The sequence below is a fragment of the Phoxinus phoxinus genome (genome assembly GCF_949152265.1).
Source record: "Phoxinus phoxinus genome assembly, chromosome: 4".
In the NCBI taxonomy this organism is placed as follows: domain Eukaryota; kingdom Metazoa; phylum Chordata; class Actinopteri; order Cypriniformes; family Leuciscidae; genus Phoxinus; species Phoxinus phoxinus.
This window is the reverse complement of record NC_136879.1, coordinates 1,587,034-1,614,165: the sequence shown is the minus strand read 5'-3', so window position 1 is coordinate 1,614,165 and position 27,132 is coordinate 1,587,034. Positions and strand designations below refer to the sequence as shown.

The 27,132-nt window shown below is 40.5% G+C and overlaps 2 protein-coding genes across 2 annotated transcripts in view; one reads left to right on the top strand and one right to left on the bottom strand.

The window, feature by feature from the left end:
- The window catches only part of LOC306996787 (uncharacterized protein), a 135,145-nt gene extending 112,004 nt beyond the window's left edge, over positions 1–23,141 (bottom strand). Inside the window, exon 1 of the mRNA XM_079609682.1 lies at positions 23,086–23,141. Coding sequence (XP_079465808.1) covers positions 23,086–23,092 — 7 coding nt within the window. The 5' untranslated portion in view covers positions 23,093–23,141. The remainder of the gene's footprint in view (positions 1–23,085) is intronic.
- The window catches only part of LOC306996786 (uncharacterized protein), a 49,517-nt gene that overhangs the window by 17,849 nt on the left and 4,536 nt on the right, over positions 1–27,132 (top strand). The gene's annotated exons all lie outside the window — the stretch shown is intronic.

Genomic DNA, 27,132 nt, shown 5'->3' with positions numbered 1-27,132 from the left:
ACCCATATTGTTTATAAACTTCTGATTATTCACAATGAACTATGTAAATAGAAAATCTTACAATGTTATCACTTGTGCTATTTAACACACACACACACTGTACAAGTCATTAACTTGTTAAATTTGTGTGTGTGTGTGTTTTAGGGCTGTTTTCGACTAAGGATTTTCATAGTCGAATCTGATTCGTTAGATTTTGCCGTAGTCGACTGAGAGTCAAACTTTTTTTTTTTTTTTTTTTCAAAAACAACAACGTGCCAAAACATGCCTTTATCTCTCACTTAGGCACCTATTTCTTGGCTTTTAATTCACAGTTCACACTCGGGAATCCGAATCGGGATAAAATAAATAAATAAAATTAAACTTAGCGCAACAGCCTGGCACTAGTCCAAAATGTCATAAACATTTTTCAAAATACAATAAGCCTGCCTGAATAAATAAAAACAATTACACAACAACGAAAATAAACATAGGCCTAATATAAGTCATAATCGAATGGGCTTCAGAAAGAGCACATGCAGCAAAAAAAAAAGAAAAAAGGAAAGGATCTTCGTTGCTGAGACGCTTTGCACGCAGCCTTCAGCTAGCACTTAACTTTATTTGGGTCATCTTTAACCTTCTCGAAATACTCCCAACACTTTTGATGATTTTTTAGAAGCCATTGTGAGCCAATACATCCGTAAATGCTAACAAATGCGGTCCGGACGTTAGGCATGTAGTGTGCTGCTGCTGCTCATTGGTTACATAACACTCAGCGCCGCAGCTCCCACCACGCGCATCACGCGCTGAGCCCAAGAGCTGAGGGGGCACCAAAAAAAATAGCCTAATGAAAAATCAATAATTATAATACTGATATTATTTTAGTATAGAAATACAGACATCCCAAAGGAAGTTCTGGGAGTCTCCCGCATATTGATAGCGGCTCACTGATGCCCGCGAATTAGTTAAAATCTCCGGAATCTAGAGAGAGCGCGCCCGTGAGACAGAGACTGTGCTCCAAACCGCGTAGCGTGTGCACGGCAGAGAGGGAGAGAGAGCAAGTCCGCGCGCGTGTTCCTCATGAAGACGAAGTTTCTCGGGGTAGGGGGCATCATAAATAAATTATGCAATTATGCTTAGGGCACCAAAATGGCTAGCAGCGGCTCTGATAACACTTCCCTACTATTCGACCATGAGGTTCATAGTCGAATCAGACCTCTCCGAATCGAATCGTCGAATCCTCGACTATTAGAAGTCAGCCCTAATCTATATATCTCTATCTTAATATATAAAAAAAAATAAAAAAAAATAACTTTTACCTCAAATTTGTATGTGTGTGTGTGTGTGTTTTTAATATCACAAGTCTACATTTTAAGATTATTTATTCATTAAAGAACGTTTTTGTAACCTTTGCACTAAATGTTTATGTTTTGAATTTAATAAAAGGCTGCACTTTGGCTGGGGATAAATCCTGGAGGGAGAGGGCCTCCTGGAGCAAGCCCCCAAGTCAACTTGACAAACAGGTTTCTGAATCAGATCCTGGCTAGGCTAGGTGTTAATGGCCCATTAAGGTACACTGGCTTAGATTAGTCGAGTTTATGAAGACACAACCATGTTCCTGTGGAGTTCATTGTGTATATTGAGGATATTAGTTAGATAAGATTAAGAATCCATTAAGTGAAAACCAATTTTTGAGGTTACAGTGTTCAGTGTGGACTGTATTGTGTTTGGGGCCCCTTTGCTTGTGGAGACATGGCCCAGCTCCTGACCACCTTATGGGATATTATATTATTTGCACATATTATTTGACCCTTATGGATTATTTGTACAAATTTGTATGCTCTTTGTGAACTTATAAATGCAGTGTTCCATTTTTTCCCACTTTGCAATAAATGACATATTAAGATTGCATGTGACAAGTTGGCCGAACCTCCAGCTTTGATCACCTATACATATGTTAATGACCGAGGTTAATATAGGCCATCCGAAGGCACAGGTAAGGTCATTGCAGGACAGGAGATATCTCACAGAAGCAACAGCTCCAGGCATCTCTACATTGTGTTTGTTACCTTTTTAAATGCTAGTTATTTCATCTTTATATTATTAATATTTAATCTTTAGTTCACAGTTGTGCATTATTTTTTAAAACATTTTAAATGTAATAACTGTTCTGAATAAATGTAAAAAAGTTCTGAACCTGGAGGAGCGTCAGACACTTCTCAGGTTGGCTAGAGGAAGGGTAAAATTGCGGAATCTGAGATGCCCAGTGTGTTCCATCGAGTTGACTTTCGTTGAGAGGCCCCTGATCAGACAACACTGATCTAACAGTAAGTAATCTCACATCTGTCCCCCTAGCCTAACTCAAAAGCTTGTTGTTGGTTTAAGAAAGATTTTCTAATAGTTGTGCAATGTAAACATTCATTGTATCATTGTTAATGTGTTGTTACAACTTTATTACACTAATTTTACACTAAACTGTTGTTTGTTTAGGATCCTGTGGTTAGACAGCTAATCAAAGACTTAAAGTGGAAGGTGTCAATGGAGGTGCTTGCTCGCCTGAGAGCAACAAACCCAGAGACTCCAATGGCCAGCATTTTTGATGTTGTTTCGAGCCTGAACCCGGCTCACCAATCGGAGGATTCTTTTTTTGAATCGTTAGGTAAGTAAACCAACCTGCAATCTTATTTGAACATGAATATTTTTTACAGAATTTAACATTTTTTTATTTTTCTCTTTTTTTTTACAGCTCAAATCATTGATCTGCCAGATAATGAAGGTGATCACCGGGCAGACGACTCACAGGCTGAGTCTCTCAGGATGCAGGGTAAGTGTTCATTTGGTCAGGACATTCGAAATCAGGCTCTATTGTATTATCTATGGACTGGTAAAACTGAAATGTTTGTTTTTACAGAGACATATCCTGAGTTTTCCACCCTCAACATGGAGGACCTCCTGGATTTGGATTAGATTGCAGGGTAAGTTTTATTTGGTCAACACATTTGTAATCAGGCTCTATTGTATAATTCTATAAATGGACCAATAAAATTGAATGGTTTGTTTTTACAGATCCTGCTCAGGTCTGGGAGACTTGGACCTCCTGTCTAGATGTCTAACACTTTTTATTATTATAAATTTTTTTTTTTTTATTGCAAATCTTACATTTTTAAGAAATCTATATATCTGTATCTCTATATGTGTGTGTGTGTGTGTGTGTGTGTGTTTAATATCACGAGTCTATACATTTATGATTATTTATTCATTAAAGAAAGTTTTTGTAAGCTTTGCACTAAATGTTTATGTTTTGAATTTAATAAAAGGCTTTAAATTCATTGTCTCATCTATGTTGTAAGCACACAGAACATCTTGAATGATTGAGTACATAAGCAACCTATTGGACTGGGAAAGATATGCTGTACATGTACAGTATATATGTCCCAGTCCAAAACTACAAACATTGTTCTAGCCGTTAACTTATTTGAAAGGGCCCCTTATTGTCAAAATCACTATTGGAGAGGGCCTCCAGGAGCAATTCAAGCCCAGCCAGGGTGCACTTTGGCTGGGGAGAAATCCTGGAGGGAGAGGGCCTCCAGGAGCAATCCAAGCCCAGCCAGGGCGCACTCTGGCTGGGGAGAAATCCTGGAGGGAGAGGGCCTCCAGGAGCAATCCAAGCCCAGCCAGGGTGCACTTTGGCTGGGGAGAAATCCTGGAGGGAGAGGGCCTCCAGGAGCAATCCAAGCCCTGCCAGGGTGCACTCTGGCTGGGGATAAATCCTGGAGGGAGAGGGCCTCCAGGAGCAATCCAAAACCTAGGTCCAAAATGTTCCGGTGTTTGCATAACGTGGTCCCGGCTCGGTTAGAACCCATACCCTCACGAGCTTTGTTCGAGATTTGTTTGCTCTGTCGGTCGCAAAATCAGATATCAAACATCAAAAGGTTTCTTTGAAAAGAATACGTGGGTGGGGGAAACACGCGCTTGAAGATGCTCAGAATTGTGCTTATAACTTCGTCGTCTCATTGTTGCGAAACATCTCGAGACGGAACAACTGATCGCATTTCTCTGCAAAACATGGCTTATAATCATAACGGTAAGAGTCTATTTCTTTCTTTCTTTCTTTAAAAAAAAGAAGAATAAGATATTATACTGAGATTGTTAAAAATACAGTATTTATTTTTATCGATATGAAACAGATGAGGCTATACCGGACTTGGAACTCGATCCTGAAATCGTTAAAATGTTGGATGATTATTGTGAGTATATTCAACAAACTTTTTTCTTATTATTTTAAATGTAATGACGTGTTTTTTGATACTAACAATAATTATCTGTTTGGTTCCCCCTAGACAATCACACATTTCCAAATGGTGAATTACCAGATAAGGCAAGGCAAGGCAAGTTTATTTATATAGCACATTTCATACACAGTGGTAATTCAAAGTGCTTTACACAGAAGAAATTAAAATAATTACATAAATAATAAAAGAAGTAAGAATAATTAAAACCGTTTAGAAAAAAAAAATACAGTGCAAACAGTCGGACGAACAGTGGCACAGTGCTCATTCAGTAAATGCAAAGCTAAACAGTGGTAATTCAAAGTGCTTTACATAGAAGAAATTAAAATAATCAAAAGAAATAAGAATAATTAAAACCCTATCTGAGATGGAAGTGATTGAGCAGGTTTGCGGTGCCACTGGACCTACAATCCAGGGACGTCCTCTGCTGGGGTGGTGTCTTACACCAGTATTGCCCAATGGGCCCCCCACAGAGCACGTTTCACTTTTGCTGTTTTAAACAAACAGCGAACCTCTATACTCTCCGTAGTATAGATAATCTTCACTCGCCTCGTTGGAGTGAAGCTCTCCCGTTCCCCTTCAAAATATCTTCCAATCAGACAGCCCTATAAATTAATAAAATCTTCCTGAATCACAGTTTGGAAAATAAAATAATAAAATACAGTGCAAACAGTCGGACGAACAGTGGCACAGTGCTCATTCAGTAAATGCAAAGCTAAACAGATGTGTTTTATTTGAATGTGGCTACTGTAGGAGCGCACCTGATCTCTTCTGGAAGCTGGTTCTGGCTCCAGCATAATAGCTAAAAGCGGACTCTTCTTGCTTTGAGTGAACCCTTGGTATTTCTAGCTGATGTGATCCTAAAGATCTGAGTGATCTGTTGGGTTTATATTCAGTGAGCATATCTGCAATGTATTGAGGTCCTAGGCCATTACATGATTTATATACCAGTAATAGTACTTTAAAATCAATCCTAAATGTGACTGGGAGCCAGTGTAAAGACCTGAGGACTGGTGTGATGTGTTCATATTTTCTGGTTCTGTTCAGAATCCTGGCGGCAGCGTTCTGTACGAGCTCCAACTGTCTTATGGTCTTTTTGGGAAGGCCAGTAAGGAGTCCATTACAATAATCCACCCTGCTGGTGATGAAAGCATGCACAAGTTTCTCTAAGTCCTGACTGGAAACAAAGCATCTAATTCTTGCACTATTTGTCAGATGATAGTATGCTGATTTAGTTATTGCTTTGACATGACTACTGAAGCTAAGGTCTGACTCTAGAGACACACCAATATTCCTGACTTGATTTTTAGTTGTTTGACCTCTAGAGTGAAGGTATGCATTCACCTTGAGAACTTCATCTTTGTTTCCATACGCAATGACTTCAGTTTTGTCTTTGTTTAACTGAAGAAAGTTGGCACATCCAACTGTTTACTTCATCAATGCATTGGAACAGGGAGTCAATGGGGCTGTAATCGTTAGGCGATAGGGCTAAGTAGATTTGTGTGTCGTCTGCATAGCTGTGGTAAGAGATTTGGTTCTTTCTCATTATGTGACTCATTGGAAGCATGTACAGGTTGAATAGGAGTGGCGCAAGAATTGAGCCTTGAGGAACTCCACATGTCATGGATGTCCACTCAGACTTATGGTCTCCTATACTCACATAATAACCTCTCGCTTCTAAGTATGACCTGAACCATTTTAGGACTATCCCAGAAAGCCCCACCCAGTTTTCCAGCCTGTCAAGAAGTATGTTGTGATCGACAGTGTCAAATGCAGCACTGAGGTCGAGTAGTACCAGCACTGATAATTTGCCTGTATCAGTATTTAAGCGAATATCGTTAATTATCTTTATGAGCGCTGTCTCTGTGCTGTGATGCGATCGGAAACCAGATTGAAAATTGTCAAAGTATCCATTCGAGCTTAAGAATTTGTTCAGCTGATTGAAAACAACTTTTTCAATGATCTTGCCAATGAAAGGAAGATTTGAGATCGGTCTATAATTGCTTAATATAGTCTTATCCAGATTGCTTTTTTTCCAGGAGAGGTTTGACAACTGCAGTTTTCAGGGAGTTTGGAAAACTTCCAGAGAGAAGTGAGACATTTACCACTTCTAGGAGATCTGCTTCTAAGCCGTTTAACACACTTTTGAAGAAAGATGTGGGAAGAGCGTCAAGGGCGCAGGTTGATGTTTTAAGGTGCTGTACGGTTTCTTCTAAAATGTTGCCATCAATTTCTTTGAAATCAGACATAGTAACTACTTTCTCAGGTTGTGGTCTGATCTGTCTGACCCCAGTGCAACTCAAGGATATGCTGATCACCTTTCTGATATTATTGATTTTCTCAGAGAAGAAATAAAAGCAAACTCACTGCACTTGCTGTCTGAGAGCATTTCACTGGGAATCTTTTCACCTGGTGTTTTCTTTTTTTTCTTTTTTCCCAAGATAAATATATTTTCCTACATAATTTAGCTTTTTTTAAAAAAAAGAAAAATGTTTTTAAACCCCTATTTTTCAACAGAGAGCGACATTACAGAAAATCCTCTACCGCACGAGGAAACCCCACAGCCCCCAGGTGTCACTACGGAGAACAGAACCCCCGCATACCCATTGGCTGCTCATTATGATGACGCATCTCCATGGTCTACCCCAGAACGGGCGGGGGGTGCTTGCAGTCTAATGGGGAATGGCCAAACAGTTGAAGACCAAGACGAACCTACACACTCTGGAAGTGTCAGAGGATTAAAAAGGCTTTGTGAAGTGTATGGAGAATACGATTCAGAAAGTCAAGTCATCTTTATTTATATAGCGCTTTTTACAATACAGATTGTATCAAAGCAGCTTCACAGTGATAACATGAAAATACAAAAAAAAAATTTCATCATCGTCCACCTTTAAGGCAGATCTATAATATTGTTGAATATTAAATGTCCCCAACTAAGCAAGCCAGAAGGCAAGGCAACAGCGGCAAGGAACCAAAACTCCATCAGGTGACAGAATGGAGAAAAAAACCTTGGGAGAACCCAGGCTCAGTCGGGGGCCAGTTCTCCTCTGGCCAATGAGTGAACAGTGTATGAAGTTCAGAATGAATCAGAGTATTTGTCCAGTTCCGGTTGGTTGAAGTCGGAGTGGAGAGGAGGAGAGACTGGTTGACACTTCAGGTCAGCGGCGTCGTCGTCGTGTCCTGGCGCTGGTCCTTCATCAGATCTGGATACGGCCTGGTTCCGGTGGACAGCAGTAAACCTCGGGATAGACAGAGAGACTAATATTAGCGTAGACACCATCCTTCTTATGATGTACCAAGTACATCAGGATTACGGGAAGTGTTCCCGGTCCCGGCTGTTCTAAACTATGCAGCCTAATTATAAGTCTATAATGTGTTATGTGTATGCTAGGCCGAAGAGATGTGTTTTTAGTCTAGATTTGAACTGACAGAGTGTGTCTGCTTCCCGGACAATGTTAGGAAGACTGTTCCAAAGTTTTGGTGCTAAGTAGGAAAAGGATCTACCGCCAGCAGTCGATTTTGATATTCTAGGTATTATTAACTGGCCGGAATTTTGAGATCGCAGTAGACGTGAAGGACTATAATGCGTTAAGAGCTCGCTCAAGTACTGCAGAGCTAAACCATTTAGTGCTTTGTAAGTGATCAGCAATATTTTAAAATTTATACGATGTTTAATAGGCAGCCAATGCAGTGTTGACAGAACAGGGCTAATATGGTCATACTTCCTGGTTCTAGTAAGAACTCGAGCTGCTGCGTTTTGAACTAGCTGTAGTTTGTTTATTAAGCGTGCAGGGCAACCACCCAGTAGAGCATTACAATAATCTAGCCTTGAGGTCATTTAACGCATAGACTAATTGTTCTGCATTATTCATTGAGAGCATATGACGTAATTTAGATATATTTTTAAGATGGAAGAAAGCGGTTTTACAGATACTAGACACATGACTTTCAAATGAAAGATTGGTATCAAAGAGCACACCCAGGTTCCTAACCGACGACGAAGACTTAACAGAGCAGCCATCAAGTGTTAGACAGTACTCTAGGTTATTACGTGTGGAAGTTTTTTGTCCAATAATTAGAATCTCTGTTTTTTCTGAATTTAGTAAATTAATTTAATTTAAATAATTTAGGAAATTACTAGTCATCCAATTTTTTATATCAGCTATGCATTCCGTTAATTTTGTGAATTGGTAGGTTTCGTTAGGTTTTGAAGAAATATACAGCTGAGTATCGTCGGCATAACAGTGAAAGCTAATTCCATGTTTCCTAATGATATCTCCTAATGGTAGCATATACAGAGTGAACAGCAGCGGTCCTAGTACTGAGCCTTGTGGTACGCCATACTGAACTTGTGATTGATAAGACATCTCTTCATTTACTGCTACAAACTGATAACTGTAATTTTGAAGTAAGTCGCTATGTAATGCATGTACTTACTTCAAAATATACTAGGGGCGTGAATGTAATTTTGAAGTAAGTCGCTATGTAATGCATGTACTTCAAAATATACCAGAGACCTGCATGTAATTTTGAAGTAAGTCGCTATGTAATTCATGTACTTACTTCAAAATATACTAGGGGCGTGAATGTAATTTTGAAGTAACTGTATAGTGGTTTCAAGTTACATTCCAATTTGATAACTTCTGCAAGCACCTCTTTCATGCACTCACTACTGAGTTCAGCATCGGTGGAAGCAGACGTCATTGTGATTTTGCTCTAATCAGAAAAAATATTTCTTCAAGTCTCTTCAAGATTTTGTTCTGTTTTAGAAAATGCCTGTGTCATCTTGCCCACTGTGTTCCAGAATGTATGCTCGGATGAGCCAGCATCTGGTGGTTTTCCACAAAGTAGCGAACAAGGAGGAGAGAAAGCTTCTTCTGTCACTGGAGTCCGGGAGGGTTTGCATCCAGAGTTGCGTTTGCCCAGTTGCTGGCTGTGGGAAGGCAACAACCCGGATAGACCGGCACTTGAAGATGCATACGGAGCTGTCCAGTGCTGTAAAAGAGACCGCACTCTGGACGTGCAAGAGGAAGAAGGTGATTGGACAGCTTGCAGCACTTAGGGCAACTAAAGCCTGTTTTATGCTTCTGCGTCAACTCCACGGCGTAGCTACGCCGTCACTCCTACGGCGTCGTGGCCGTTTTATGGTTCTGCGTCGGGTTGTGTTGCATCGCGGTGCATTTCACCGCGAGAACGCTAGGGGGCGGTATCACAGCCCGTATGGTCTGCGTCGCCTCGACGCGTAGTTACAATTTTTTGGAGGTGCACGTCGAGCTACGGCGGAGGGGGCGGAGAGGGGTTCACGGCGGAGGGGGCGGAGAGGGGTTCGCGTCGACGCAGAAGGGTCTGCGGGGGTACGCCGTCGATTCAACGCAGAAGCATAAAAAGGCCTTAACCCGGAGCTGCCACTGGTGAGTACCCTGGATTTAGAACCGGAATTGGAGGAAGCTGATTTTGTTTTTGAAGAGGAGAGGGAGGAAGAATGCAGCAACCCAGGCTGTAAACTTGTAATGGAAAAGATGAAGATGGAAATCAGCAATCTTAATCGAACCAATGACACGCTGACCGATGCCCTGCACAACGTGACCAAAAAGTACCGCCGTTTACAGAGGAGCTCAGAATCCAGGGGTGCGGGCCGTTTGAGCACATCAACCAGGAGACTGATATCTTCACTCGGGTCTGGAGCTGGAGGTGATACCCCCTCTGCAGATACTTCCACCATAAAGCCGTCTAGTGATTTGGAGCCCTCCACAAGCCAGCAGCCACCCAGCTTTTTGGAGCCTGATGAAAGTGATCATGGGTCGACACTGAGTGAGTACACTTGCATTGTTTTAACTTGATGTTTTTGAAGTAATATTGAATTAATATTTTTGAAGTAGTTGCATTAACTTACTTTAAATTATCAGCACACCTCTGCTAGTAAATTTTTAAGTAATATACATGTAGTTGCATTAACTTACTTCAAAATTTACTAGCAGAGGTATGCTGATAATTTAAAGTAAGTTAATGCAACTACATGTATATTACTTCAAAATTTACTAGCAGAGGTATGCTGATAATTTAAAGTAATATACATGTAGTTGCATTAACTTACTTTAAATTATCAGCACACCTCTGCTAGTAAATTTTGAAGTAATATACATGTAGTTGCATTAGCATTATGAATCACTGACAACTCCTAAATAACCGGTTTGTAAATAATTCAATAATTCATTTAGAAATTATAAATTGATCATTAATAAAGCATTTATAACTGTATTTATAAACTGCTTATTAATGTATATTAATGCTTTATAAATGAAAAATTAACTGTTTACTGATGCTTGACTAATGATTAATAGTTTGCAGTTATTATAAAGTGTTACCAATATTATGTATTATTAAATAGTAATTTTACATGTAATAACAGACTTCAAAATATACTGGGATGTGAATTTATACTAAGTCACTATGTAATGCATGCACAGTGACTGTATATAGTGTGTTGACTGACAATTGACTCCTCATTATTCTTTGTGCACAGAAAACATCATGGAGGACTACAAAATGAACCAGCTAGGTCCTGACCCATCTTCAAAACACCAAGACAATGTCAATGCGAAAATGTTCAGGTTAAGAAAGTTTCTCACCTACATGGCTAAGGGAAAAACTCAACTGAGCACCCTGCTGTTTTTAAACGAAACAAGCAAGATTCATGCGTAAGCAATTTTCTTATTATATGTGACTCTTGTAATAATGTTTAAAAAAATAATAATTTAGTTTGTTTGTTTTTTATAATTTGTTTGTTTGTGTGCAGGTGGGTCAAATCCTTGCGTCATGAACACATGAAGGAAACGACCATTGATTACTATGTTCAGAATGTAACCCATTTTATAACATTAATATCACAAACTCCTCCACCTTCCTGTCGGCTATCCAAAACTGTCCTGATTGGGCTTCAGCGGGAGATGCAGACGGTCAAAAAGTCCATGAAGAGGAGAGTGGCAATGCACAGGACATCGGTGAAGGCTGAAAAACAAACTAGGGTATTGAGCAAAGGCACTATCCTGAAGTGCCTGAGCCAGGCCAAGCAGGCCATACCCAATATCCTGAGTAAGTTTTTCCCCCCAATTTAACTCATTGTACTGACATATTTTAAAATGCAGAAGATATGTGTGACATGAACTGACATCTTAACTGAGATTGTGCTATGTGTTGTTTATAGCCCTTCTGGAAAGTGATGTGGCCACCACAGCCCTTCAGTGGGAATTTTACGGCCACATGTCGGCGTACCTGGCAGCCCTCTACGGTCACCGATGCGGTGTTCTTCAGAACATGACGATAAAGGAGGTCGAAGAGGCCGAGGAATCCCCATCGGACAATGTCTTCTGCATCAACGTGAGTGTATTACTTCCTTTTTATGCATCAGGTGACCTTAATTTGTTTGATCTCTGTTCTGATTTGCCCTGTAATTTTGTTTTGTTTTTTTGTGTCAACAGATACTTTTTCACAAAACTAACCAGATGTTCGGACCTGCACAGATTGCTGTAACGTCCGAGGAATATGGATGGATGCAGCGGTTTTTAAAAATAAGGAGAAGGCTTCCGGGTGGCAGCAGTGCAAAGTTTTTCTTTTTCACATCAACTTCAAATATTTGTAAGAAGCTGGTCACGTATTTCCGCAGCTCATGGAAGGTGATGGGCCTACCTGGCAGCCCAAACTTTACAGACCTGCGAACATCAATCGCCAATCATGTAAGTGTTTTCTCTCGTGAGGGGGGGGGGGCACATTTCAGAGACATCCAGTTAGTTGTTTTATCCTCAAACTGTTTTTGTTTTCTCCTTCTTTCTCTCTATTTATAGGCCAAATTCACTCATTCTGAGTCAGACAGGCTCAAGATGTCAACATTTATGTGCCATGATGTTCAAACGGCGGACAGGTTTTATGTAACAAACCTGTCCGCCAAGCAGGCAGTTGAACATCGAAGACTTTTTGAGGCAGCTTTGGAAGGCGAGGACAACAGTGCTGCTGGGGTGAAGAGAGCACGCCGTGGTGTAACGGACAAACCCAGGAAGAGGGTGAAGAAGGCATCAGAAGAAGCCTCAGAAGAAGCCTCGGGGGACACATCAGCCACTCCTGAGAGTCCCGAGACCAGCCAGGTAAATATATATCCTGTAAACATACTGAGTCTATAATACAGTATTTATTGGCACAATGATGATCAATCCTTCACCATGTATTTTCTTTGGAAGGGTGAAGAGGACATATCAAAAGGTGACGCACCAGGAGAGAGTAGAGAAGGCTCAGCGGAGGAAGACCAGTCCCCTCTTCAAAGAAAATACCAATTGTTTTAATCACACCTTTACCGTCAGTGAGAAGAAAATTAAGGCCGCGTCGCATTTCCCCAATACAGACCGAACAGATAAAAAAAATGGCCAAGCAGAAGAAAGCTGCAGAGACAGTGAGGAATGCCTTAAAAAAGAGACGGGCGAAAAAATAAATAATTTTTTGCTCCAACTTTCCCTTCCCTGACCCTGATTGACCAGTGTTGAATTTTTTTTCCATTTTTTTTATTTTATTTATATACTTTCCATATCATATTTTTATTAGTTTGTTTAATAATCTTATTTAGAAAGTAATAATATTAAGTTCTTAATAAATAGATACATTTAATTATTGTGTGTGTGATTTGGCTTTATAATAAAACTTGTTTGATGTGTGAAGATTTTGTCTGTCATTTTTTTCCTTCAATTATTGTTGGTTAAATGCATCATAGTCACTTATCTAGGTCTTTGACATAAATCCCAGGTAATTTATGTGGTGAGGTAACCCAGGTAAGCTTATCTGACAAAACTGTATGATGTACTGTAAGTTTTACACTTACACTATTTTAGTAACACTTTATAATAACTTTACATTATTCATCATTAGTTAGGCATTACTAAACACTGTTAAACAACCATTCATAAATCAATAATATACATTAATGGGTGATTCTCCAACTTGGAGCACTTTTTGCATGTTAACTTATGAAAAATTCACTCTCTAAAAACACACTAAACAAGCTTTCTAATAAATTTCTAAGTCAGAAAAACAGCATCCAACCAGCAACTTATTTGACAGGTCCCCTATAGGCTTCCCCCTGGACGGTTGAATTTTGTTCAAATTATGCATAATTAATGTCTGTAATGTACATCAGTGTGTGGGGCTGTGTCCCCTGAGTGGTGTACAGTAGGTTTTACCTCATAAAAGCACTGTAATTATGAAATATGACCTTTTGATGTATTGGCATCCCACCTGTAACTTAATAAGCTACTCACTGGACTTCACCACATGTGATGAAATCCCCAATTCTTTACAGGGATTCACCCGCTGAAAATTTCTAAGTCAAAAACAGCATCCAACCTGTAACCTATTTGACGGTGCCCCTGTGAGCAGTTGGTGGACAGTATGATTTTATGCAAATTATGCATAATTAATGTCTGTAATGTACATCAGTCTGTGGGGCTGTGTCCCCTGTGAGGTGTACAGTAGGTTAAACCACTTAAAAGCACTGTAATTATGAAATATGACCTTTTGATGTACTGGCATCCCACCTGTAACTTAATAAGCTACTCACTGGACTTCACCACATGTGATGAAATCCCCAATTCTTTACAGGGATTCACCCGCTGAATATTTCTAAGTCAAAACAGCATCCCACCTGTAACCTATTTGACGGTACAATTTAAAGTAATCCGTATACTGTGTTTAGTTTGTTTAGTCTGTATAGTGTGTTTATATTGCAATTACTTTGTGGTTTGGATTAGGTCTTACCCAATAAAAGCATATAATGTAAAGATTAAACTTGCCAACTTTTGCAACTTTTTTTCATGACAGCAAATTTTATTATGAATTAGAAGAAAATACAACTGTACAAAATAATTTACAATCAACATAAAGATAAAAAAAACTAAAACAAGTAAAGAACAAATTATTAAATGAGTAATAAAAAAAACTGTGGTAAAAAAAAAAATGGCAAAAAAAACACTATTCGTCTAGCCATTTAAGGGCCATGGCCTCTGCTTTGAAGGAATGTCTCCTGACTCCATAATCATATTTTAGTTGAGACCCCACACTAATGTCCCTGTTAGCCTTGAACAGGATGACATGCTGGTCCTGCCCATGTACGTTAATCTTGGAGTGGAATGGCTTGAGGTTAGGGTTCTTCCTAGAATGGTTGATCAGTCTTCCAAAGGTTTTTGTGTGAGGGTGGCACGAGCAGGTGGAGGTCTGTGCATCTATGCAAAGTTCTTTTCCATCTGCTTTAAAAAAATACACATATCCGGGCTCATTGTGCTGGCTCTCCACATTGGCCCTCCCTTCCACAGCTGTGACTACCTTGCCATGGTAGTCACACAGGATATCATCTTTGGCAAAATGTCTGGTTGCGACGACCCCTATAATAAAGAGAACATCACATTTTTTATTTAGTGAAAAAACATTACATGTAGTTCATTGTTGTTGAAATGTACATTTTAAATTATTGTTTTTTTTTCTTTCTGCCCTGACAAGATAAATTAAATGTTTTCTTACCTAGACCTTCCGGTGCGCCAAAATCCTTTATGGCCAGCAATATTTTAAAATTTATACGATGTTTAATAGGGAGCCAATGCAGTGTTGACAGAACGGGGCTAATATGGTCATACTTCCTGGTTCTGGTAAGAACTCGAGCTGCTGCGTTTTGAACTAGCTGTAGTTTGTTTATTAAGCGTGCAGGGCAACCACCCAGTAGAGCATTACAATAATCTAGCCTTGAGGTCATGAACGCATTAACTTATTGTTCCGCATTTGTCAATGAGAGCATTTAGTAGAATTTAGTAGTAGGAAATTACTAGTCATCCAATTTTTTATATCAGCTTTGCATTCCGTTAATTTTGTGAATTGGTAGGTTTCGTTAGGTTTTGAAGAAATATACAGCTGAGTATCGTCGGCATAACAGTGAAAGCTAATTCCATGTTTCCTAATGATATCTCCTAATGGTAGCTTATACAGAGTGAATAGCAGCGGTCCTAGTACTGAGCCTTGTGGTACGCCATACTGAACTTGTGATTGATAAGACATCTCTTCATTTACTGCTACAAACTGATAACGGTCAGATAAGTATGATTTAAACCATGCTAGTGCAATTCCACTAATGCCAACATAATGTTTGAGTCTATTTAAAAGGATGTTGTGGTCAATGGTGTCAAATGCAGCACTAAGATCAAGTAATACTAATAGAGAGATACAACCACGATCGGATGATAAGAGCAAATAATTTGTGACTCTAACGAGAGCTGTCTCTGTACTATGGTACGGTCTAAATCCGGACTGAAAATCCTCGCAGATATCATTTCTTTCAAGAAAGGAACACAGTTGTGAGGATACTGCTTTTTCTAATATCTTTGACAGAAATGGCAGATTAGAGATCGGCCTGTAATTGACTAGTTTTGTAGGATCAAGTTGCTGTTTTTTAACAAGCGGTTTAATCATAGCTAGCTTAAAGGTTTTTGGTACGTATCCTAGAGACAAAGATGAATTAATGATATTAAGAAGAGGATCTATGACATCTGGAAGCATCTCTTTCAGCAGCTTAGTCGGTATAGGGTCTAACATACACGTTGTCGATTTAGATTATTTGACGAGTTTGCAAAATTCTTCCTCTCCTATAGCAATGAATGAATCAAAATTTCCCTCAGGGAGACTACAATGCACTTCCTGATGCGATACTGTATTAGACGGTTGCATAGTTATAATTTTGTCCCTGATATTATCGATCTTATAAGTGAAGAAGTTCATAAAGTCATTACTGCTGTGTTGCTTGGAAACTTCTGGGCTTGAAGCTTTCTTTTTCGTTAGTTTAGCCACTGTTTCAAATAAATACCTAGGATTATGTTTATTTTCTTCTAATAGGGTTGAAAAATAAGCAGATCTAGCAGCTTTTAAAGCCTCTCTGTAAGCAATCGAGCTCTCCTTCCATGAAATCCGAAACACCTCTAGTTTTGTTTTCTTCCAGTTGCGCTCCATTTTTCTGGCTGCTCTCTTAAGGGCCTGAGTGTGTGTGTGTGAGTGTGTGTGTGTGAGTGTGTGTGTGTGCTCGTTGTGCCACGGCGTTGGACTATGTTCTTTAATCTTCTTTAAGCGCAGCGGAGCAACTGTGTCTAAAGTGCTGGAAAAGAGAGAGTTAAAAGTTTCTGTTGCAATATCAAGTTCTTCTAAGCTATCCGGGATGCTGAGATGATGAAACTGATTAGGAAGATTATTGATAAAGCAATCTTTAGTGGCAGAAGTGATCGGTCTAACATATTTATAACACGGAGTCGGCTTTGCAGCCTTGGCTAAATGTAATTTACACGAGACTAGATAATGATCTGAGATGTCATCGCTCTGCTGCAGTATTTCAACGGCATCAACATCTATTCCATGTGATAGTATTAGATCTAGAGTATGATTACGACAATGAGTCGGTCCTGACACATGTTGTCTAACTCCAATTGAGTTTATAATGTCTTTAAATGCCAATCCCAATGCATCTTTTTCATTATCTATGTGTATATTAAAGTCACCAACAATTAGTACTTTATCTGCAGCCAATACTAATTCTGATAGAAAGTCCGCAAATTCTTTGATAAAGTCTGTATGGTGCCCTGGTGGCCTGTATACAGTAGCCAGCAGAATTTTCAAACGTGATTTATCGTTTACACTATATATTTTTACATCAAGCACCAACACTTCAAAATAATTATATTTACAACTAGATTTCTTAGTGGTTTTGAAAATATTACTATAAATTACAGCAACACCTCCTCCTTTGCGTTTCAGACGAGGTTCATGTTTATAACCGTAATCTTGTGGGGTTGACTCATTTAAAGCAATGTAATCGTTTGGTTTTAGCCAGGTTTCTGTTAAACACAGCACATCTAGGTTATAATCTGTAATCATATCATTAACTATTAGCGCTTTTGAAGTAAGAGATCGAATATTCAGCAACCCAAGCTTTATCATTTGCTCATCCGTATTATATCTGTTTTTTATTTGTTGAAGATCAATTAAATTTTTAACCTTAGATGGGTTTGAACGTATTTTGGATTTCCAAGATGATATCTAGGTGAAAGAGTCTCTATGTGATGGGATTTATCTGACCTTGGTGTAGTGAAGCCGCTAGCAGACGGTCGGTTAAGCCAGTCTGTCTGCTTCCTGACCTGAGGCCCAGATTGTCATGTTTTATCTCTAAGACTATGAGCCAAATTACTAGAGAGAAGAGCAGCACCATCCCAGGAGGGATGAATACCATCTCTTTTCAACAGGTCAGGTTTGCCCCAAAAACTTTTCCAATTGTCTATGAATTCTATATTATTTCGTGGACACCACCCAGACAGCCAGCCATTGAGTGAACACAATCTACTAACTATCTCATCACTCCAACGAACAGGAAGGGGGCTAGAGCAAATTACAGTGCTTGACATCGTACTTGCAAGTTCACACACCTCTTTAATATTAATTTTGGTGATCTCCGACTGGCGGAGTCGAACATCATTAGTGCCGACGTGAATAATAATCTTAGAGAATTTACGTTTAGCATTAGCCAGCACTTTCAAATTTGCTTTGATGTCAGGCACTCTGGCTCCCGGCAAACATGTGACTATGGTGGCTGGTGTCTCTATTTTCACGTTCCGTGTAATAGAATCGCCAATAACTAGGGCACAATCAGAATAATTCTCAGTGGGTGTTTCACTGAGCGGGGCAAATCGATTTGTTATCGGAACGGAAAGTGTTTTTTTGATCCGCGAATAGAGCGATCTCTCACTGTCACCCATCTGCCCTGCTGCACGGGCTCTACTTCAGCCGGAACCGACTCATGTAAAGAATTAACTAGGCTAGGCGCATCCAAAATAGTATCTAAAGCTCTAGCACTCTTCTTACTATTCTCGATTAAAGTTTGGATGCGTGTCTCTAGTTCTGAAATCTTCTCCGTCAGCCTGACTGTCTCCTTGCATTTATCACATATAAATCCTATATTGCCGACAGAGAAGGCTATGGTAAATATGTGACATGAAGTGCAGGTGACAATAACAGGAGAAGACATTACTCACCGTGTTTGTTGACTGATTCTTACTCACCTGGGCTTTTATGAACTCAAAGGCGCGGGCGCGCGAGAGAAAAATAAATAACTGAGCGCACGGGTGGTGCGTTAAAAGGCTAGAGAGTTAGCGTGTTGTGCTGACAATAACGGAAGCTAGCAATGTCAGGTTAATCTGAGATGTTAAGTAAGCTGTATTTAGTAGTATAAACAACTAGAATTTATAATAAATGATGGTTCAAAACAGAAAGAAATACGAAGCTAATACGAGGCTTAGACGCAGCAAACAAACTCACAGCAGCAGCAGTCACAGCGAGGCAGACAGGAGCAATCGATCTCAGAGACCGATCAAAGCTGTGAGCAACAGAACAAGAGCCTGTTAGCTTAGCTTGAGAGCCTGTTAGCTTAGCTTCAAGTGGGATACAACTAACCTATCCTAACATAAGTAGGTCTGATGACTAGCGTTTTTTATATTTATTTATTTTTATTTTTTGTTGATGAATATTTAAATAAAAAATATTTTTTTCAGAACAAAATTCTCCAGACGAATGCACGTCAACGACGGCTAATAACGCATCAACTAGCGAGTCGTGCAAGAAACGACCCAGACTCGACTCGGATTTGCACACTAGAGACCAAGAGTGTTCCGAGCAGAGCGAAGTTGAGGGAAATAGCGGTAAGATAGACTACATATTTGTTTAATCATATATTTTTGAATAAATAATTAATATATTGCTTATTATCGTATTTCCTACTACAGTGCAAGATTACGCTGAAGGGGGTTTGGAAATTTTTCTTGAATCGCAAGCCGCGGTGCTCGATGGTGTCATATCTGAACAAGACTCACCAGCCAGCAGTAGCAGCTGCTCTACAGGCCCCAACGGGTACTACAGGCCAATATACCGGGACGGGGATGTTCACAGAGTGAGTCTAGATACTCCGAGCAACCAACAGACATTTTTTTAAGGATTCTGGATGTTGTTTCACAACCTTTGACGTTTCAAGAGTCAGAAGACCTGGTCTACGGTTCGCAGCGAGAAGTAATTGGACTACTACTGTTGAAGATTTTATTATTTAGAAAATTAGTAATTTAGTTACATATTAAGACACTATTATTAATTTCCTTTGTGAGTGTGTGACTTTGGATGTACTTTTAGGGGCTTGAAGAAAGGTCAAGCTGCTGATGCAGCAGATAATTCTATTTGTGTGTGTCACGTGTGTGAGTCTTCAGCCCAAAAATATCTATAGGAGGTATTACCATTTTTGGAAGTGATGTGGGTATATATGTGAAGCTGACCACATGTCTGGAGCGACTTTTTCTGCAGAAGGGCGCTCGGCTTTGTTTGTGAATAAAGTCTAACTTTTCTGGCATCAAAGATCTCTGAGAAGTCATTTCCCAAGGAAGATTGAAACCACAACATTTGGCGCCCAACGTGGGGCTCCGTTAGAAGCTGGTGGCAAAGCCGCGACGGGCTCGACTGGACGAGCGACACAAACTAAAAGTGGCCACAGGTAAGCAGTTTTTGCTTATAAGTTTGTGTGGTTCGCCCAGATATTTGCTCGTTACGGTGAGACACTTTAAAAAAGCTTCTTCAAATTCAAAGAACTAAGAAAATGTTTTGAAAAAAAAAAAGGTCTTTGATTCCAGAAATGATTGCATGCATTGTGATTTCTAATATCAAGGGCTTGAGGATCTCAAGAAATTTGAAATAGCGCGGGGGAGCTCCTGGTAATACTTGCCAGTTCTTATGCAATCCTATTTGGATTATATGGGCACTGGTACTATTAGTTTTGCGCTAAGGTTTTATCGTACGTACGAAAGGATTTGTATTTACTGATAAGGATATCAGTGGGTGATCTGTTTTTTATTTATCAAAAGGGCCATGATAGATATATAGCATGCACACAGATTAAGATTAGCCTATGGTTACCGCCTTGTTAGGTTAAACAAGGGACTGCTCAGGTAGGCTAGATCTTGTAGAATAGGATAGTTTTAGCCTATGGTTACCGCCTTGTTAGGATTAACAAGGGACTGCTCAGGTAGGCTAGAATAGGATAGTTAAAAGTGTCACTGTGGGAAGCGTAGGGAATTTTTTTTAATTTTTTTATATTGCTTATAAAATAAGTGAGTAAAACTGACAGGGAGTTGAGTAAAATATAGAGAGCGTGTGTGTGTGTAGATGTGTGGGCTTAGGGTGACTGCGGTTAAAAATAAGCTCTGTTTCTTGTGGATTGTGACCCCTTGCTGACCTACACAGACTGTGGTCTGGTGGTGGGGGGTTAACTGTCCACTCGAGGAGAGATAACGGCATGAGAGTATGAGTCCGGGGATAAGCAGCAATAAGCCCCAGGAACAAGAGTGAAAGAATAAAAATTGTCCCAATTCAATAAAAGGACTTTTGTGAGTGATGTGAATGGGAAAATACTGTGAATGTGAGAGAAACTAATTTAGAAAACTAGATTTGCTAAATAGATTCATACAATAAAGTATTTGAGACATCCTGATGAGTGGTGCTAAATAATTGTTTAATCTGTTTATGCAAAGTATAATAGATAATTACTATATAATTACTATCATTTAAATAAAAAAGTGGCTGTTATTAATGATTAACAGTAGTTGAGTAAGGAGCAATTTAAAAAGAAATAGAGAAAAGTTGAATCTGAGGAAACATTCAAATGAAAGTGTTAGGAAAACATAAAGTAAGTTAAATAATCCAAAAGTAATTGCTTCCTAAGAATATACTTAATATTAGACTTAAAATTAGAGGAGAATTATGGCTACTCCAGTGGAAATGCTAGGGTTAAAATACCCATTGTGTAAGCAATTAATTGATAAAATGTCGAGTAAATGGCAAAAAAGAACTCAAAATATGATGACAAAATGGCCAAAGGAAGGGACATTTGATGTAACAGTGTGCGAAGAAATGGAAACTTTGGTAAAAAATTATAAGTTAGAGAATAAGAGCCTAAAGAGAAAGACTAGAGAAGCTAAACGAGAAAAAAAGCGTGAAGTGCTGGCATTGTTTAAACAAGAGGGTGAATAAATGTTGAAAAGTATAAAGCAGGCAAGGAAAATAATAAAAGAGATAGACAAAGAAACAAAAAGAAAAGAGGACATCTTTGCCAAACCACCTTCAAAAATACTAGAAGGTCAGTTTCCAATGTTGAAGGAACTAGTAGAAGTTATAGGAGAAATGAAAATGGAGGGACATGTGGAATTAGAAAAACAAAAACAAACAGGACCAGATGTAAGACAAAGAATGACTCAAAATAAAACGACCAAAAAGAGCTTGCCCTTAGATTGCTATAAACAAGCACGAGCAGCATTAGAAAAAATAAAAACACAATATGAGGGACACCAAGTAGAAAAAGAAGAAGAGGAAATTGAAATAGAGACACAAATAATTGATGAAGAAATAGATAAGAAAATTAAAGAAACGGAGCAATTAATAAAAGATACAGACAAATTAGTCAGAAATAGGAGTAGACTAGTGGACAGGTTAGATATAGAAAGTGAACAGGAGTTATCATTTGACGAGGAAAGGTGGTCACAAGGAAGAGATAAAGGAAGGCTTAGATCTCTGCCGAAACAACTCCCAATTCTAATTAAGGGTACAGAGGGTCAATATGTACCCTGGGCCTCACAGGACCTTGAAGGGTTAGTCACTCGCCTCCCAAACATTCATGAGGGAGCTGGAAAGTGGATTAGGGTGTTTGAAGAAGAAACAATGGGCAAATTGTTATCTGTGGGTGACATTAAAGCACTTCTGGCAAAAATCATAGGTGGATCAAAAATGGAAGAAATCCTCCAAGAATCTGACTTAGACAGAGCTGTTGACTCGTATTACATGGATGGGACTGTTTTTGATGCATTCCGTCCAGCAGTATGGCAGGCACTGCGTGAGGAGTATCCAACCATAATAGACCCTAGAGCATTAAAAGGGGAACAACTGGGAGATACAGAAAGCCCAATCGGATATATACAGAGACAATTAAAAAGATGGAAGCAAGAGACTGAAGGGAATCCAGAAGGAGACCCATTAACCCCCTGGGGTCTGAGGTGTTTTCTGGGTCCTGGAGGTGTTCTGACATGCTCTAACATTTGTGCTTATTTCTGTTACTTGTGACATTTTCATGACTAAAGTATTATTACACTGCATTCATCACAAACTCTGCTACAATAATATGTCAGCAGCATGTATGTAAAAGTTTGTAGTTTTGAGATAATAACATTTATGCGTGGTTTGTGAAAATGACCAAAAAAAAAGTCACTGAAATAATGTCATGAAACACAAACTAATTATTTCTTTGCAAGGCTTTTGAAAATTGTATCACGTAGCCTAGAATATTTGCTCCAAAACTATGTGAAAATCATCCTGAATACTCATTCAGATAAGACAATATATTGATTTAAAATTTGTATGACATGTTTTGTGTAAGAAAGCTTTATGCGAGGAGGCGTAAACCACCATGAATATTGAGTGTTTCACACCTGAGAAAAGACAAAGGCCCTCCCATAATGGCCCTATTAGGAGCTCTCAGGCACTATCATTACATTACCTTGCACAAAGAATGAGGAGATTTAAAAAAGAATGGCTTTTTGATTGTTTGAATTTATTTACAACACATCATCCAAAGATACACAACAAATGGCAAAAAAGCACATTATTTAACACACTGAACTAAAGACAGAGACTTAACCAGTCACACACCTTTCCTTTCCTGAAACATAGTGCATACCTGTCATTTCCAAGGTGTTTGATTTTTCACCTCCTCATGCTCATGTTGAAGTCAGCAGGACGGGTAGCTACCTAAAAAAAAAAATATATATATATAAAAGCTGTGAACATGCTGATATCAAGAAGAAACCAGGGCTGCATGATTGTGGGAATACATTTTAGATTTCTGGTGAAAATTCCTTTTTAAAATTTACAAAATACACACACACAAACACACATATATATATATATATATATATATATATATATATTTGTTGTGCCTTGTAGGCATATACCTGCAGGGCTGAATCAAATAATAAGAACAATAGTATAGCAGGCATAGTTAAAAGGGAACACTTCAGTAACACTACTACACTAGAGAAAAACATATTGATTATCATATTACTTCAAATGTTTACAATCGATATGACGTTATGAAATGAGATTGGAGTAAAATCATGGTGCGTTTTGCTTTTCAAACGCACGTCGCGCGAATGACTCAAACTCTCACAGCGCGTGCAGGGAACATTCACTGAAGCATCGAGCAACAGTTCAATGGCAATATGAAGTTTATGCAACAATAACACTAACTAATATAATTCAGAATTATTTCTTACCTTAAAATCGTTCTTGTCTTCAAATCGCGATCTTCTTCTTCAGATGTAAACCCAATAATCTCACAGCGTGTCTTTCAAACTCGACGACTGAAGAGGACTGATAAAGTTTGCCGCTTTGTTGTTGAGGTAATGGGGGCGTTCGCGCGACACATGGACGATTTGCATGTCTATATGTTTTGCGCGTGTGGGTGTGGTCACATTAAAACTAATGAGGAAGGGTTAGAGAAACGGAATATCTTGTTGGTTTTATACAAATTACTTAGAGAATATTTGTTTTCGTTTTGAATCAGATCATTTAAAACTACACACTTAAATGATTATAAATATATAGAGCTCACAAATGTGTGACAAGTATTCGCTGAGTTTTTTTTTATGTTTAGGGACATGCTCAAGAAAAAAAAGTTCGCGACACGGAGAGGCAGAAAGCACACCCTGTTTAATTTCTTTATTTTACAAAAGCACAACGTTTTGTTTTGATTGTAAGTGGACACATACAAAAGTAGACATCTCACAGATTCTTTTTTCATTTTTATTAAGTCTGTATGACCACAAATGACGGAGTATTTTAAGTTTATTCAGCTGCTATGTGAAAAAAAACACGCAAATCACGCCGGCGTGATTGCCGACCCCAGGGGGTTAATGGCTACATTGTTCCGAAATGCTGTGGTAGATGCTATGCCACAAACAGTAAAGAGCAAGCTGGAAGATGTGGTCGGTTTAAACTCCAAAACACACAGAGTTTTGTGATCATGTGACGCATGCTGTAGAACAATACAGAAAAAATGAACAGAAATTAAAAATTCAAGAAAAAGATCTACAGAGAAAACTAACTCAGTTACAGCTTGAACAGCTGACAAACAATCATAAGAAAAAGATTCAAGCTGTTGTAAAAGGTGAAGAATCAGAACAAATGACAGTAATGGCTCCTATGAATGCACCACAGTCAGCAATGCAGCTACCCCCACCTGTAGCAATACCTCCAAATGCACACCAGATCCCTGCACCCACTGTCAATGTCTATGCTCCACAGCAGCAGCCAATGGGATGGACAAAATATCCACCACAAGGGAGACAAAGAGGAAAAGGCAGGCCTAATAATAACCCTGCAGGAGTGTGCTGGAGGTGTGGACAGCCCGGACATAATAAAGTCAACTGCCCCATTAGTCCATGGCAACAGTCACCAAGGGATGGGAGGGGGGGGAGCTGGCAACGCCCTTTTCGGGGTCCATGTCAGGGCCCAGTAAACCCTTGGGGAGGTCCAAATCAGGGATATTAGGGATGCCCAGAGAATCCTATGGGAGATAATCAGCTACCAATTTTGACAAATAATGCTGATCAAGAACCAATGTTATAGATTAAAATAGAAGGTAAAACTACACCCATGTTAGTAGATACCGGAGTGGTTTATACATGTGTAAATTCAAATTATGCCTCACATCTCCCTTTGTCTGGAAAATTTGCAAAGACAATAGGATTCTCGGGACAAATGCAACTAATTCCTATGACTACTCCAGTTTGCCTACAAACTAAAAATAAAAGTGTGACACTACCTGTCCTCGTATCCAATCAGACTCCTGTTAATTTGTTAGGAAGAGATGCATTATGTAAATTAGGGCTTCAAATTTGGTGTTCTCCAGAAGGAGTGTGTCACATTGTTAATGTGTTTTCTGTTGTTTCTATGGACTTTTAGGTTGTTTTTTCTCATTCAGTGTTTTTCGTCATCTCTGTCGTCATTTTCATTAGTTCATTTTCATCACCTGTCTAGTTAATCAGTTAATCACCCTTCATTGTCTTCACCTGTTGTACCCTCGTCATCCTCTGTATTTAAGTTCCTGTCTTTCTCCCTTCAGTTGTCGGTCAATGTTTGTATATGTCATTGTGTATGGAGAGTGTTACCCTTGCCTGCACCAGTTTTGTTTAAGTTTTATTATAGTAAAAGTTTGAATTGGAACTTTGGGCCTCAGCCTGTCTTCATCCGCACCATACCTGTGACAGATTGACCGACCAAAAAGTTATGGAGGAGGACACCATGGAGGCATTTCTGTTTAACCAGAATGGGTGTTCCATGGAGGAATTCGTGGAGTTGTACCTCCACCTCCACCAAGATGTGTACTGGAGTGAGAACGATTTGAAGCAGCGCTTCTGGTGCGGACTGGACGATCCCCGGGACCAGTTACTACTGTTGGGAGACTTAAATCTACCTTTTTGTGACTTTTTAGATAAAGCCCTTTTGGTGTCTGGGTCTTCCCTCGCGGTCTCACCTGTCGCTCCGGAACTTCAGGAGCCGGTGCCTGAGCTTTTTGGCTTCCAGATTTCGCTGTTGCAGTGGGAGGAACTAGAGCCCGCTGATCCTGCGCCAGAGCCCGCTGATCCTGCGCCAGAGCCCTCATCACTGCCCAGCACAGAGCCCTCATCGCTGCCCAGCACAGAGCCCTCATCGCTGCCCAGCACAGAGCCCTCATCGCTGCCCAGCACAGAGCTCTCATCGCTGCCCAGCACAGAGCCCTCATCGCTGCCCAGCACAGAGCCCTCATCGCTGCCCAGCACAGAGCCCTCATCGCTGCCCAGCACAGAGCCCTTATCGCTGCCCAGCACAGAGCTTCCTGCACCGCTGGTCCCGTCCAGCCCAGAGCTTCCTGCACCGCTGGTCCCGTCCAGCCCAGAGCTTCCTGCACCGCTGGTTCCGTCCAGTCCAGAGCTTCCTGCACCGCTGGTCCCGTCCAGCCCAGAGCTTCCTGCACCGCTGGTTCCGTCCAGTCCAGAGCTTCCTGTACCGCTGGTCCCGTCCAGCCCAGAGCTTCCTGCACCGCTGGTCCCGTCCAGCCCAGAGCTTCCTGCACCGCTGGTCCCGTCCAGCCCAGAGCTTCCTGCACCGCTGGTCCCGTCCAGCCCAGAGCTTCCTGCACCGCTGGTCCCGTCCAGCCCAGAGCTTCCTGCACCGCTGGTCCCGTCCAGCCCTGAGCTTCCTGCACCGCTGGTCCCGTCCAGCCCAGAGCTTCCTGCACCGCTGGTCCCGTCCAGCCCAGAGCTTCCTGCACCACTGGTCCCGTCCAGCCCAGAGCTTCCTGCACCGCTGGTCCCGTCCAGCCCAGAGCTTCCTGCACCGCTGGTCCCGTCCAGCCCAGGGCCTTCGCCACTGGTCCCGTTCAGCCCAGAGCCTTCGCCGCTGGTCCCGTCCAGCCCAGGACCGCCTTCGCCGCTGGCCCCGGTCAGCTCAGAGTCCTCTTCGCCGCGGGTCCAGTCCAGTGCTGACCTCCCCAAGAAAATTTTGGGGGGGGGCAATAAGTCCTCTGAGGGGATCGTGGAGGCCCTGCCGACACGGTCGCCATGGCCGCCCGAAGGGTCCTCACCGCCATGGCCGCCCGAAGGGTCCTCACCGCCATGGCCGCCCGAAGGGTCCTCACCGCCATGGCCGCCCGAAGGGTCCTCACGGCCATGGCCGCCCGAAGGGT